Source organism: Corvus moneduloides, chromosome 13 (genome assembly GCF_009650955.1).
Source record: "Corvus moneduloides isolate bCorMon1 chromosome 13, bCorMon1.pri, whole genome shotgun sequence".
NCBI classification, from domain to species: Eukaryota; Metazoa; Chordata; class Aves; order Passeriformes; family Corvidae; genus Corvus; species Corvus moneduloides.
The window spans coordinates 5,790,254-5,804,498 of record NC_045488.1 but is presented as its reverse complement, the minus strand read 5'-3'; the positions used below and the strand labels follow the sequence as shown (position 1 = coordinate 5,804,498).

The 14,245-nt window shown below is 47.7% G+C and overlaps 1 protein-coding gene across 3 annotated transcripts in view; it reads right to left on the bottom strand.

Moving 5' to 3' along the window:
* Positions 1-14,245, bottom strand: part of NTRK3 (neurotrophic receptor tyrosine kinase 3) — a 219,078-nt gene that overhangs the window by 37,213 nt on the left and 167,620 nt on the right. For all 3 annotated transcript variants that reach the window (XM_032122343.1, XM_032122344.1, XM_032122345.1), the window contains 2 exons: positions 12,181-12,353; positions 7,864-8,107 (listed from right to left, as the gene is read on the bottom strand). In XM_032122343.1, coding sequence (XP_031978234.1) covers positions 7,864-8,107; positions 12,181-12,353 — 417 coding nt within the window. The remainder of the gene's footprint in view (positions 1-7,863; positions 8,108-12,180; positions 12,354-14,245) is intronic.

The window sequence follows — 14,245 nt, the reverse complement described above, 5'->3', positions numbered from 1 at the left end:
AGATATTTGCATTTTAATTTTTTTAGGGAGACCTTCAGTTTGTTATGAGGCAAGGCATAATTTATCCATGCTCTCACTAAACTGGCTTGTAACTTCTCTGCCTCCAGTTCCTTGCTGATCACACCAAGGTTTGGGGGTGCTCCCCACCTTTCCTGACCAATGTGTGATCTCTTGGCTGCACCCGTGGTAAAGGAGAGCTGAGATCATGGTCCTGCATGTGGGAAGGCAGGAGAAGGCCAGTGGCCAGCTGGAATGGGTTTAACAACCTAGACACGATGAGAGGGGAGGGTCTTACATTTGCACATTCCTGTCTCGCTGGACTGTAAGTGGCAGTGCTCCTCCCAAAGCACGAACAGTTCATGACCCACATGGTTTCTGGTTCACCTGTGCTGGAATAATGAAGCGAGGATAATAGGCTGACATAAGGTTCTCTACCTTCTTCTGCTCTAGCTGCAGTGTAAATCAGTTTAAATTTAAATGCAGCTTAAATTTTTACCCACCTTGGTAAAACCCAGGACCATCAGTGCCCCTGACCTGCCCTGTAGGAAATCCTTCCTTGTTCCTGGTGACACCACAGTGAAATGCATTTTGGATGGATCTCCACCATGGGAGAGTCTATCTTGCTCAAAATGAGGCAGTGGGCTCTTTTCCATGTCTGTCACAGCTTTCAGGCTAATGGGATGTTCCAAGTGGGGACAGCAGGAGGAAGCAAGCACACTGCATGCAGGCAGCCTCTAGCAGGTGTTGGGAACCACACTTGGACAAAACAAATTAAAACAGGGGAAAAAAACCAGTTTCACAGTCAGGGGGAGGGAAAAACTTCTCAAGGATGGATGGGGATCACAGATAGCTTCTCTTCCTTCTCTAGAGCTGTTGGCTGCAGGCAGGGAACACTGAAAATAGGAAAGAGTTCTTCCCTCCATAGTAAAGTTTCATGCAAAGGGAATTGCTTTGAAGGAAAGGGCTCCTGAACTTCCCAGCAGAAAATTTGTTATTTCAAGTTTTTACAGCAGAGGTGACAGGCTTGGGTAGTTTGGCTGCATTGAGAAACAACCCCAGCTTTCTGAGCTGAACTGACTCTAACTTCTGGGGATGGTGTCACTACCCCAGTGGTGGGTCCAGCATTTGATTGGTTACTCCCAGTACTCTCCCCAGATCCCAGGAAAGCAGAGATCAGCCTGGACAGCTTTTAAGAGCAGCCAAAGTCCAGTCAGCATGGACAAGGACTGGAAAATCATCTCTGTTGAATCCAAACTTGCCATGTACATCCTCAGGTGTTTTAGGTCAGGAAATACTGAACAACAAACAATTCCTCCCTGTTTGGCTACATCTTTGACCTCTGCAAATGGAAGGTTAAAAACCATCAGGAAGCTAAAATGAAAGGCTTTGAACTCCCAGCCCTCTGGATCTCAGCTTGATGTTTGGGAGAAATCAAAAGCCTCAATTCAAATGCCTGGGAATGGGGCTGAGCTTTGATTGAAAGATCCTAATTTTGATAAGCTCTCAGTAGGTGTGTGAGGGTTTGGGTGGTTTGGGGGGAACACAGGGGGATTTAGATGGAGGTCAGTGTTTAGGTGAACATTGAGACTGTATTAAACAAAAATTCTGAGCCAAATGACTCGCAGTGACAGCAGCAACATACCCCGAGCAGGAGAAGAGGTGAGCGTGGAGGTCAAGTACCAGAACAGGGAGTTTTTATTTCCCCAAAACAAACCACTCTTTTGTGCCTGTGCTTCAAAGAAGATGTCACCAGATTGTGAGAGCTCTTCACCTGCCACATCCCTCTCATTACTGGAATGAAATAAATGGCAACAGCATGAAAACAGCAACTCAAGCAGGAGAACAACAGGTAGACAGTGAGAAAAAGGGGAGGGGGAAAACAGGGTGCAGATGCAGGTCTTGACAGGGTAGAGAATTAGGGCAATTACCGTTTCTGAGGAAATGCCAGGAACACAGCACAACCTAATTTCCCCAATTAAGTCTTCTGCACTTGAGCTGCTTTGTGTGAAGGGCTCTTAAGGTCTCAAACAGGAGGGGAAAAAAAGAAAGACTCAACATTTGTTTTCCCCTCAGCGTAGAAATGGGAAAGTGTTGAGGGAAAACGTCTGGCTAAAACACAAGATGATGCTGTTACATCTTCCTTTCAGGAGATAAGGAGGTGTGCCACAAATTCAATTTGCAGAGGTTTTTATAGGAGCCACAGAGATATCAAAGACCAGCACGTTCAATATCACACTGACTTCTCCTGCACGCAGAGCACACCAGGACAGGCACAGAGACAGTTCACCCACACACCCACACTGAGCCATTCCCTCTCCTCCCCTCTTTCCAACCCTACTGCAACTTAGGGAAAATCTGGTTCCTCTGCCCCCAAGCCCCCAGTCAGGGCAGTTTTGAGGCACCATGGCATGAGCCATCCACACCTCACAGGGCATACTTGTGTCATCTAATGGGAATCATGGTAATAACAAGGAAAGAAATAACAAATCAGGGGTTGGGGTGATGGGATACATGGGATAAACTGATGCTGAGAAGGGCATGTAATACTTTCAGACACAGGCTCTTGCAAACGGCAAGGCTGTGGCTCTGCCTGGCTGGCACATCTGTATCAGTCACATCTCCAGGTCACTGTGAGACTTTTTTGCCCTTACTCACGTAGGTCTGACAAAGCAAGATGCGTTTCCAGAATTCCACCTAAGACAGGAGTAAATTGAAGCACTTTTCACCTCTAAGTCCTCTTCCTAATGGAACATGTATTTACAGATATTTCACAGATGTGAAACCTTCCCAAAACCTGAGCAGAAAGGGTGGAAAGAGAGCAGCACGTCACATTTCCCACCTCAGAGAAGGGGTAGAAGAGGAAAAAGGCAGTGCACAGATGCGTCTGCACAGCACTGAGGTGCTGGGAGTGGTGCTGGTGTTGCAAGCTGAACGTGACACACATTAAACCTTCTACAAAAGATCCCACACAACAGCCAGCGTGGCCAGGGACTGAGCTGGCTCTCCCCCACCCATCAGCACTGAGCTGAGCCTGAGGTGTCAGGGGTGTCTGGGTGCAGAGCCTGGCTCATTCTCTGTCCAGAGCTCCCTTACAGCCAGTGTACACCAGGTCTACCATAAAACCTGAGAGTGGCAGCTTATTTTCCCTCCCAAAGTGAGGCAGTACCATATCCCAGCTAGAAATTCAGAGGGAGTTTTCCTCCCCTGTGCCTGTTGGTCCTCTGCAGAGAGTTCAGGGCTGGTGAACAGAGCACCAGTGATGGTGTGATTATTTTGGAGCCCTCTATCGAGAAGACCATAGGTCAGACTAAATCTGGTTTCAATGCAAGGCTCATCTGTTAGCGTTATCTACCATGCTGGATGAGCTTCCAAAGGAGCATGACCCAGGCAGCTGCTAAATCTTGGTGATCTATTGCACACATGGAAACTTCCCTGGCAAAATAACTGGCTGTATCCATGAGAAAGAACCCAGTCTCGAACTGCAGAGGAAAAGAACTAAAGTCAGTGATGGTCTAGACAGGAGATGGTCATCAGAAAAGTAACCTTACAAAGGGTACTGTAAAGTATCAAGAATACGGGGGTTTGCTGGCCGTTTTAAAGAAAGAGAAGAAATAAAATATTTACACAGTAAACCTTCATGCTTCAGAGGGGGACGGATCCCACACTTCTTAAGGAACACTGACCTAAGGCCAAAGTCATAGCAGAAATGTTTTGGTTCTGATGTTCTAAGGGTGTGAGAGCCAAGGTTCATGGGAAGAGGTATTAATCTTTTATTAAACCAACGGATACAATAGAAAATGACAATAAAAAAAGAACTCAGAGAGGGTTTGTGCACCTAAAATTCATTCTTTCTCCCCATTCCAGCAATATCATGTGTTCTATTAAAATATATTACTTCTTCCTGCAAACCTTGTCTCTCCCAAATCCAAACAATGCTCCAGAGTGGTGAGGACACAGAAATAGGGAGCATTTTTGTCATTTTGTTTATCTCTGTGTTGCTAGAAATAAAAAAAACCCAAAACATTTCAAGTCCCAAATGTGGGGTTTTTTTGACAAGCAGGTGTGCTCTGCATGATGAAATGACCAGGAGGAGACTCAGGACTGACCTCTGGGAAAGGATGAAGCTAAATCCCCAAGAGGTTTCAAGCCCAGCCCAGGATTTGGAGCAGGATGCCAAAAGAGTAGGGCAGAGGAAATATGGACAGGGACATGTCTTCATGAGGTTTAATGTCTACATAAATCCTTCCTCTATTTGGCATGTCTCTTCACTGCTGATGTCCCACCCATGTCAGGACATCACCTTGGGAGTCTTGACTACAATTTAAGACTGTGTTCTCATCTAAAGATGAAGAAATACTGCCCTTTCCCTGGACAGCTGCCACGTGATTTTGTTTTGGAACTGAATTACAGATTTGGGAGGGGGACAAATGGAAAATTATCTGGCTATTACTGGAGCTTGGGTGGGTCCAGAGCCACAGAAGGGCTCTTGGAGAAACCCAACCCCAGAGTGCAGGGTGAAAGAGCAGCTGGGGTTCTGATCTCAGCCCTGGTGATGCCCCCAGCTCTGACCCTCCCCTGCAGCCACCCTGACATCCTCCAGGACAGCACTGGGCAGGCACTCTGTGCCTCACTTGCTGCAGTCTCCATGCCACCCTCATCTTGGCCGAGGCACAATGTCCCTGACCTGCAGCGTCCCACCATCTGCTGTCACAGTCCTGAGTCATACCTAAAAAAATCGCCTACTCACACAGTTTTTTAGAGAAAACAACAAGGAAAATGAAATCCGCCCAAACCTTTCCTCTCCAATATGGATATGCTCCGTCCCGCCTTCCCACAGAGACCCACACCAAAGATTGCACAGCACGTTACACAACACAGCACAGAAATGCTTCTTCAGCAGCCCCGCCTTCCCTCTTCACACAGAAGCTGGGCTACTTCTCCCTGTCTCCCCAGTTCCTCCACTTTCCTCCGCTTTTCCTCCACTCAGATGCTGTTCTACCTCTCCCCACCACTTCCACCTCCACAACCATTTTCTCTCCATCCTGTCTTCTTGAAAGGAGGTTAAAAGGCAACAGCTGACGGGATCCCTCTGTGATGCAGGAGGAAATGGATGCATCTGTCTTCAGGCAGAGCATGGAGAGCTTGCAGAGAGGGGGAACAAGCTTCTCTGCCGTTTTTGTTACGCAAATGTTTGTTTTCTATATCCAAATGTGTAACAGAAAATTAAGCAGTTCACCTTTGTTAAAGCAATTCTGCATGCCACAAATGCTGGAGCCAGATGGTGTATTTTCTTTGTCTTAAAAGATTAAAAAATGGGAAAGAAAGGAAATGGCTAGGAACTAATCCTCAGCTTGGAACATGGTAATATATCCACATACCCAGTTATCCAGGCTTGTGGGGCCTGGGCAGGAGCAAACACAGGCACCCAGCAGACTGAAGCGAGTCTGCCTGCAGAGAGCTCCAGTCCTGTCACTTTGTGTCAGCTTGAGGGTGGGATTTTTCCCTGTGTTTCCACAAAATGACAAATTACAGCATCTCCCAGGGCTGCAGCTTGGACATACCATATTTTTTAGAACCAACTGAAGCAGAACTTTGCTCCAGGTCCCACTGCTGGCAATGGCAGGCTGTCCAAAGGGAAGAGCTGCCATGCACAAACACTGGGAAATAGACTCGGGAACTTCACCAGGCAGGTCATAGATGTGACCAGAGACAGCAGTGAAGAATTTCAAAGTTCAGCTCTTCACAGGTGAGACCCAGGAGCAGTTTGATTCTCCCACTTGAGCTTCTTTGCTAATATTCTGGGGAGGAGTGTGGTTGGACTGTGGGTAGAGGAGGGATGAAGGACACCTGAGCCCTGGAATTCTGCTCTTTGCTGGCCTGGGTAGACTGCCCAGCTCTGTCACCAATTCCTGCTTTGGCTTTGGGCAAGTGATGTAAACTCTCTGCCCCTCATGCCACCAGTGTGTGAATATGGGCAATCAGAACCTTATTTTGCTAGAAACCTTCTTTGGACTATAACAGAGATAAGGCCTCCATGAATTAACCTCGTGATCAAAAGTTTTAAACATACTGAAACTGAGCAAAAACAAAGGAAAATCAACTAAGAACAAAAGGCTGTGCTGGTCTGAAAGTCAGTTCTTGCTCTGATAATTAGGTGATAACTACTTAGTACTTTAGTAATATTTGGCAATTTGTGTATGCAGAGAAAAGTCCACCAAAGCGCCTTACAACACTGCGTGAGACAGCACGGAGCAGTCCTCAGCAAAGCATTTTGCACAGACAGGATGAGGGCTACAGGACACCACCACAGAGAAGACAAAAAATCCCACGACAACAAACTCAGCTCTCCTAGCCTTCACATGTCAACAGCAGCAATTTCTCCTCTTGCACAGAGAGCTCTTGGTGCTGCAGGAGAACGCTCTCGGCTGGGATTGTCTCCAGCAGTGTGACACTGCCTGTGGTTGGGGCAGGATTAACAGGGCTGAAGGGAAGAAGGCAGGCAAGAGCGTGGGTAATCACATGTGCTGCTCCTCATGCTCCCCTGGGCTTTTCTCTTTCTTACTCGCTCCTTCCTGAAGTTTCAGCAGTGATGGGACCACATCACCTCTCTTTCCTCATCACTGCCCAGTAAGTGCACTGAGACCTTTTCCCAGCATGGGCTTTTCTGCTGCACAGTGAAGATTGGTTTCCTCGCTGCTAATTAAACCCAGTGGCAATCCAGTGTTCGGGCCTGGGAGAGGTGGTACGTCTCAGCACAAATCTGATCATGTTTTCCCTCCTCCCCAGCACAGTAACTGCACTTGGCAGCTGTCTATCACATAACGAAAACTTCCTGAATTGGATCAAGAAAACAGGTCACTCCTTTCTGGGTAGCTGGGAGAAATGATCCTCAAAGCCAAACATCCATGCTGTAAGCAGAAATAAATCAGCCTTTGTGCAAGCATCAGGCTTGAAACCACAGCTCCTTAGCCTGAGAAGCGCTTCCCTTCTGGTGGACGGTCCAGAGACAAACTCCTACTCCAGTGTGCTCCAAACACTTGGCACATCACATTTCTCCTGTAGCTGGGAAGGGAAACACGCTGTTCCCCCAGGGAGGCTGCCATCCCAGGCAGGCAGGACAGTGCAGACAGGTACAGAGGGAGTGCGCAGGACAAGGGGACAGTGTGAGCACAAATCACAGGAGAAAGAACTGGAAAGGCATTCCTGGCTCACTGAGTCTCTCCCCAGAGACGAGTACAGGATTAGCCTCTGCACTAAACCCAGGCATTTTTATCTAGTTGCTTCCTGAAGTTCTTTAATTACAGGCTCTCAGCAACCTAACCCTGGCAAATTATTCCATTGTCTAAATGATGACCCTGCTGGAAAAAAAAAGTGTTCTGAGGTCAAACCTAAACTGACTATTATTTCCTCTCCCATATTTTATGCACTTATCAGTCAGTCTTTCAGTTGCCTTCTCTCTAGGTCCCTGTATTAAGTTTCTTTAGTCTAACACCAGAGGTCACAGCCTGTAGTATTCATCATCTCTTTGGATTACCTTTAATTTGTCAATGTCTTCAAAAAACAGGGAATAAAAATAGGCAGTAAGGATGGAATGACTTCAGAGCCATCCAAAAGCATGTGACTGTGTGCTGGGGTATCACAGAGTCTGTGTGTAGGCATCTGCATGGGTGTCTGAACTACAAGCATGGCCAGGACTGAAAAGGATTAAGGACAGTGGTTTAGGGAAGCCTGATCAACTTCTGCACAAGTTTCAATGAGGGAAAAAACAAGCAAGTGAGCCCAAGGGCTCAAAAAACTGATTTACTGTAACATTTCCTATCTCCCTTTGCTCTGAGCATCAGATTGCCACTGCAGCTGCCTTACCCTGTAGTAATCAGTGCTGTAGACATCTCTTGACATCCCAAAGTCTCCAATCTTCACCAGCAGGTTGGCTCCCACCAAGCAGTTCCTGGTGGCCAGGTCTCTATGGACAAAGTGCTGGGAGGCAAGGTACACCATTCCAGAGGCGATCTGGCTAGCGATGTGGAGCATCTGGGATAGCCCTAGCTCCCCTTTGGCTTGTCGAGGCTGCCCATCCACGAGGATCATAGCATCTGGGCCGTGTGCCCTGTAGGGAGGAAGAAACAAAAAGGACAGAGTTGGGTCTCAGAAATGACCAGGAGACAGGAGTCCACAGAGTCACTGTTCTTGCTGGATGGGGACCAGCCCCCAGCTCTGCACTGTGAGGACGGACACACAGCTCCAGTGGAAGGGAAGGGAGAAAGGCTTGAGAAAACAGGAGGTTGAGGGAACATTTGCTGGGTGAGTGGGTGCCATACATCCTTATCCGGCCCTGTCTACTGCACACAGCCTCTTAGGGCCACAGATGGAGACAGATTGCCAGGACAGAGGGACCACTGGCTTGAGGCAGCCTGGACACTCTTCTCTGGCAAGACCTCTGCAAAACTACTAAGCCTCCACATATTTACATTTGCTCCGTTTAATTCTTATACCACTGAAAATGCCCCAAAGGCAGAGATATCATCCCCTTTTCTTCCAGAGCTGCCATATTTCTTCTACCTAATCTCTTTATCAATCCCAAGCAGCCTCCTCTCTTCTCTCCATATCACCAACAAACCACCCCCTGATCGATATCAATACAGCCAGAGATCACAGAAAATGTTTCAGAGGAAACACTAGCAGCTTCATCCCTGTAAAATCCCTTTTGTGTCCTGAGCTATCCCGGAACTAACAAAGGTACTGTGAAGTGTGACAGCACGAGCACAGGTGCAAAGTTTAGCCCTGGATGTCAGCAGGTGCAGAGAAAACAAAAGGAAATATTTTGCTGAACCAAGCACATTGTAAATGCAGGACTTTAGGTCAGTTTCATTCCTGTCCTGTCCCTTTTTTATCCCCTTCCTCGTTGTGTGCCAAGATTTTCTGTCGTGCTCCCTCTGTGATGCTTCTTCCCCTGGCAGAGCTCGCCCTGTGGTAACCTGTGTGAAGGTGGAATAACAAAAGCCCTCATATTTAGAGAAATGCAAGAGATGTTGCTGTGACCTTCCTGCTTGTGACTAACACACGGCACAGCAAATCCTCTGAGGCTTTCATACCGTCCTCTTTGAGATGATTCTTGGTGTGTGCTATATAGTATGCACAAGTCTCTCTCTCCCTTTCTCCATCCCAAATGGTTATAATCCAGAAGAAAGAAGAATCAGCACATTTGTGAGATGAACAGCAAGGATATTAGTACATTTAATTATGTAAAGAAGGGTATAGAGAATATGAGAAGGGTATGCCCATCTTTTCTTGGGGAAAGCAGTTTAAACAGAGAGGCCATAAAATTGGGTGGATTCCCTGTTAAAGAACATTTGGAATTTTTCTCCATTATGAATTGATGGAGGCTTTGGGGAAAAAAAAAATCACCATTGTGGCTTCCTCATCTGAAATTCCTCTTCTGTCCCAAGATAGTCTGGCTGTGGTGCTGCTTCACGGGAAGGTGAACACAGAACTCTGTAACTTTTCCAGCCAAGCCTATTGCCTGTCTGAGCTAACAGCAAATGGCAACAACTTACTGCAGACTGCAGAGAGGGTCTGCAATGGCAACGTGCTGTTATCCCTGCTTCACAATGGCTGCTGACCCAGACAGGAAACCAAAGCTGGAAAACCAGTGACCAAAGGAAAAGGGGGAAGCAATGGACATCCCTAGTGAGCAGAGGGGGATGTGGTCACTGCAGACCCCCAGGCTGTAGGGGGGATTGTGCCAGGAACATCCAGCCTTGCCCCCCACCCAGCCTGTGGGCAGACTCCTGTGCACACCATCCCTAGGGATGCTCCCTGAAGGCCGTGCCAGTATTTCTCCATGCCAAGACCTTTTCTATCAGTATTTTTGGAGGCAAGACACCACCACTGCAGCCTGCCCTGGTGGAGACAGCAGGGTCTGTTGTGGCACCACCAGCGTGGTGGCCCCGGGAGGCATGAGGAGCCATCCCAGCACATGCCACCGCTAGCCCAGCTGGTACGTGCTGATCCTGCTGCTCCCCCTTGCCACACCAGCTAATGTTTCAGGCCACTAAAGCTCTCTGTTCTCTGGGAAACACGCAAAGGTCTAACAGCACTGAGGCGAATTTATTTATTGTGCTTTTCTCTAGGAAACTGGGTCTAAAGTGAGCCTCTTCCATTTTACTGCTTTTCCAATTTCTGCAGTTAAACTAGGAAAAGTCCATCTGAGTGTCTCTTACAGACTGCCAGTGTTCCTGGCCTCCAGTCTGGGAGTCACTGTCTCCTGCTGTGGGCTGGGCGAATTATTCCACAATAAAATCTGCTGCTTGCTGACGGATTCCAAGCAGCTCTGCCTCACCAACCCTCCCTGACCCCCTTGGAGCCCCCACTCCCCTCCAGCAGACACCTTACCTAAGCCCAAACTCTCTTTCCATATGACCCCTTGGTCATTTAGGGTGCTTGTTTGTAGGGTCTAAGCTCCCATAGTCCCCAAAGTCATCTTCCTTTGGGACACAAAGGGTTTTCCCTGCCTACCACATTCCAGCACGCAGGGAAAGGCTGCACAGGAAGGAGAAGCTGGCAGCTAAACACAGCTGGAAGATGAGAAGCTGCAATCCCAGGGACCGCACACCTGGGAAAGTTTCTTTTCCTTCATAAAGGCCAAAGATAATACAATGAGTTTTCTTTTCCAGTGAGACTGGAGATTAATTTCTTCGGGCATGAGTGTTTCTCAGACATGTCCTAAGAAAGGGTTGGGACAAGGGAGTGAGGGGTATCAGCCTTAGGAACACACTGCTGGCTGAAGCAATTCCATCAGGCATTGGCAGTGGGCACAAGACACCTTTCTGAAAGAGCCTGTTTTGCACTATACTCTTTGGGAGGTCAACTAGAGCAGTGAGAGAAGTTGTTCCTCAGCTCTAATATCTGACTCCTCTAAAGGAATAAAGTTGCTGGTTGTGCCAGGAAAAAGGATGGGTCAATTTTGAGTCTTTCTTTGTGAAGCACTTGAAGAACAGCATCTCTCACTCTCTTTTTCAGACTGTCTGCCTTCGGTCACGAGGCTGAGGCACTGTCCTTAACACTGCATCACCAGTCTGGGCTAAAACACCCTTTCAGCTCAGCTCATGGTTTCATGCTGATGGCAGAAACTGTGTTGGTACAAAAATACTCACTGAGTGTATCTCAACCTCAGATCTACACCTGCCATGCACGAGATTCTTGTTCCTCCTGCAATCATATTCACTCTTAGCAGTCAAAACAGGAAAATATCAAGGGTCCAATTTTCTAAATATTGGGAAATAAAACTACTAATTATTTCAAGAAGTAAGTACCACTCCACTTGCATGCAGGTTTCAGAGTGGAATTTCTGTTTTGTGGCAAAAGAGCACCATAAACATCCTCCCACAGCTGCTCCCTGGCCCTTGCTGCTGGTGGATACAGAGCACACAAATTATCTGCCTCAGGCTGATGAAACAGTTGAATGATGATGGGGGGCACTGGGGGCTCTGGCAATTTGCATCTCTCTAGAGACAGGGAAGGTAATTACAGCACTTCTTCAGGCCTTGCCTGACTTCATGAGTAGCCTGGTGCCACAGGTTAGGGACCAGGGATCAGGGGTGGACCCCACAGGCACTGCCTGAGACTCCTCCAGCATTTCTCAGGTCCTTTCTGAATGCAGGAATGAGAACCAGTGACCAGTAAATGCCCAGGATACAAACCAGATCAAGGACACCAACAAACTTCTCCAAGGAATATTTTGGTTCTTGTGCTGTTGAAGCAGGAGCTCAGTGACTGAGGGGGTGATGGCAAGTGGCCTTCCTGCTTCAGCAGGACGTGGCTTTGGGGGGTGTACAGGACTCAGAGCTTCTGACAGCTGTGTCTTCATGTCCTTCCATCCCCACAGGACAGAGAAGGATCACAGCCACGCTTCCTGCAGCTTCCAACTTGCTGAAGTGGGAGAAGAAAACCCTGGTTTCCACAGCTCCTGAGACCATCTAAGAGGAAATGTCAGGATAGGGCTAATAAAGCCCTAAATCTGGTGAGGACCATCATCTCCTCCAAGCTGCCCTTGGAACAACAATCTCTCACTACTCAGCCCACTGAATAATGATGCCATCGGTGCACCACTGAGCTAGAACAAGTTCCACCAAAGCTGTGGGACAGCCCCACAGCACCTCCTGTGCCCTCATTCCCACATACCTCAGGAACTTGTTGAGGTCACCGTGCTTCATGTACTCGAAGACCATGATGAGCGGGTCGCCGTCACCGCACACGCCGTAAAACTTGACGATGTGCTCGTGCTGCAGGTTGGTGAGCAGCTCTGCCTCCCGCTGGAAATCCTTGCGGGCTGCCAACGTGGGGTCCTTCAGAGCCTGGAATAAGGGATGCAAACATGCACAGAGTGGGCTCAGGTGGGGAAAAAGCCAGAATAAAGGGGTCACAGCATCTCAGAGGAGCTGATGAGGAAGGGAAGGGAGAGGAACCACTGGCCCAGTTGTACTGGGAGGGCTGGTGGCATCACATTAGTGTTTCATTCCTGTAGTTGCTGTCCCAGTGGGTTCCCCAACTCATTTCCTAGGCAGCAGCAAACATGCCTCAGAGGGTAATAGCTTCCAATTATTCCCAGCTTGGGCAGAATTTATACTGGTGACCTAGGGGTGAATGGCTTCATATCTCATTATTATTAAATTCCTGAGCCAGACAGTCCTTGCTATCTGTCTTTTATTTTGAAATAGCTGACTACACTGCCTTAATTCAGAAGATGGATTTGCCTGGCTGTGCAGTTATTGTGTGGATTTTTCAAACTGCCTCTGAAGAAGGACACTGTCAAGTCTTTTCTCATAATTTTTAAAATCATGTTTTTATTCCCCGCTGTTTATAGCAGCTCCCCTGGCAGACTGATGCTGAAATCAGTATCCTTATTGAGAATATCTCATCTTCCACAATTTGAGAATGCCACTTTGCCATTGCAAGGCAGCTTGCAGGTGGTGTGGACCAGCCTGACATTGCAGAGTTGCCATGAAGATGTTGCTGTGGCTGCAGCTGATGCTAAGGGAGGATTCTCCAGGGCTGGGTTCTGGCTTGTCTGTGCATTATTGTGCAGTTGCATTGGAGAAAGCATAGTTTGAAAGCAGCTTGTTGTCGTCTCAGGGTATCAAGGGAGAGAGCTTGATGAAAGAGTTTAAGTCCAGACCATTTGACAAGATGAAATGGCCACAAGAATCAGCACAGTCTTTGCAAACAATTAAGAAAATGAAGAGGCTGGTTCTGAGTTGCTGGTTCTCAGTCATATTCTCCACATCCTCCACATGCCAGGACTATTTAGGACCAGTTCTGGCTTTAACTGGGCAGCCTAACAAGAGCTGAAAAGCACTCAAGGAAACTTGTTCCACTTATCCTGTGTTGGTCTGATGTGCACCAGTTCCCCTTTAGAGGTGGGGGACACTCCCTTGTGGGGGTAAGCTCCCCTTACCTACACACAAATATACCTGCCCCCTTTCCGCGTGCCTTGAATCTCCCCATGCAGACAGCAGAGTGGCCTGAGCAGCTGCAGGCTACAATTTATGTGCAAAAAGGGATGTTAAACATCAGAGAGCTTTGCCTGGAGGACAGGGCCCAGCACTCTGTTACTGCACCTGGGCTGGCCCTTGGAGCTGCTGCCTGCAGAGACTTCTCCAGAAAAGGTGCTTTTCCCCTTGGAGCAGATCTGCTGTGAGGCTTTTCCCTGGCCTTAGGACACTGCCTCATCTGGTTCTGCCCCCAGACTGCTACTCACATGGCATAAATCTATTTTAATTCTTTGCCCTTTGGGTTAGCTTGACTAGAGGTATTTAGATGAATTTTAGTTACATGGTGCAGATGGCAAAGCATCCATCCTTATCTCAGGAACCCAATTACTTTTAGTCATTTAATATCTTCATAATGTTGATGCCACCCTATTTTTCTGCAGTGAAATAGTCCCTTCCCCGTCACTCTTTTCTCCCCCTTTTTCCTGTAGTTGCACATAATATTTCAAGCTGCAGTGAGTTTAGGTTTCCTCTCCTTCACACACAACCATTTGTATAAGGTGTTAAGATTGCAAGTTTGTTGATATCACACACCAAAAACAGTAATTAACTCCCTCCCCATTACTAATGTTGCACAGCCAAGCATTTAGAAATGAGGGCAACAGGAGCTGGAAGGGATAGAAGAGAGAAAGAAGACCAGGACCAAAGAAAGAGAAGGGATGTCTCAGTAAAACAAGTGGAATGCCTCTCCCAGGAAG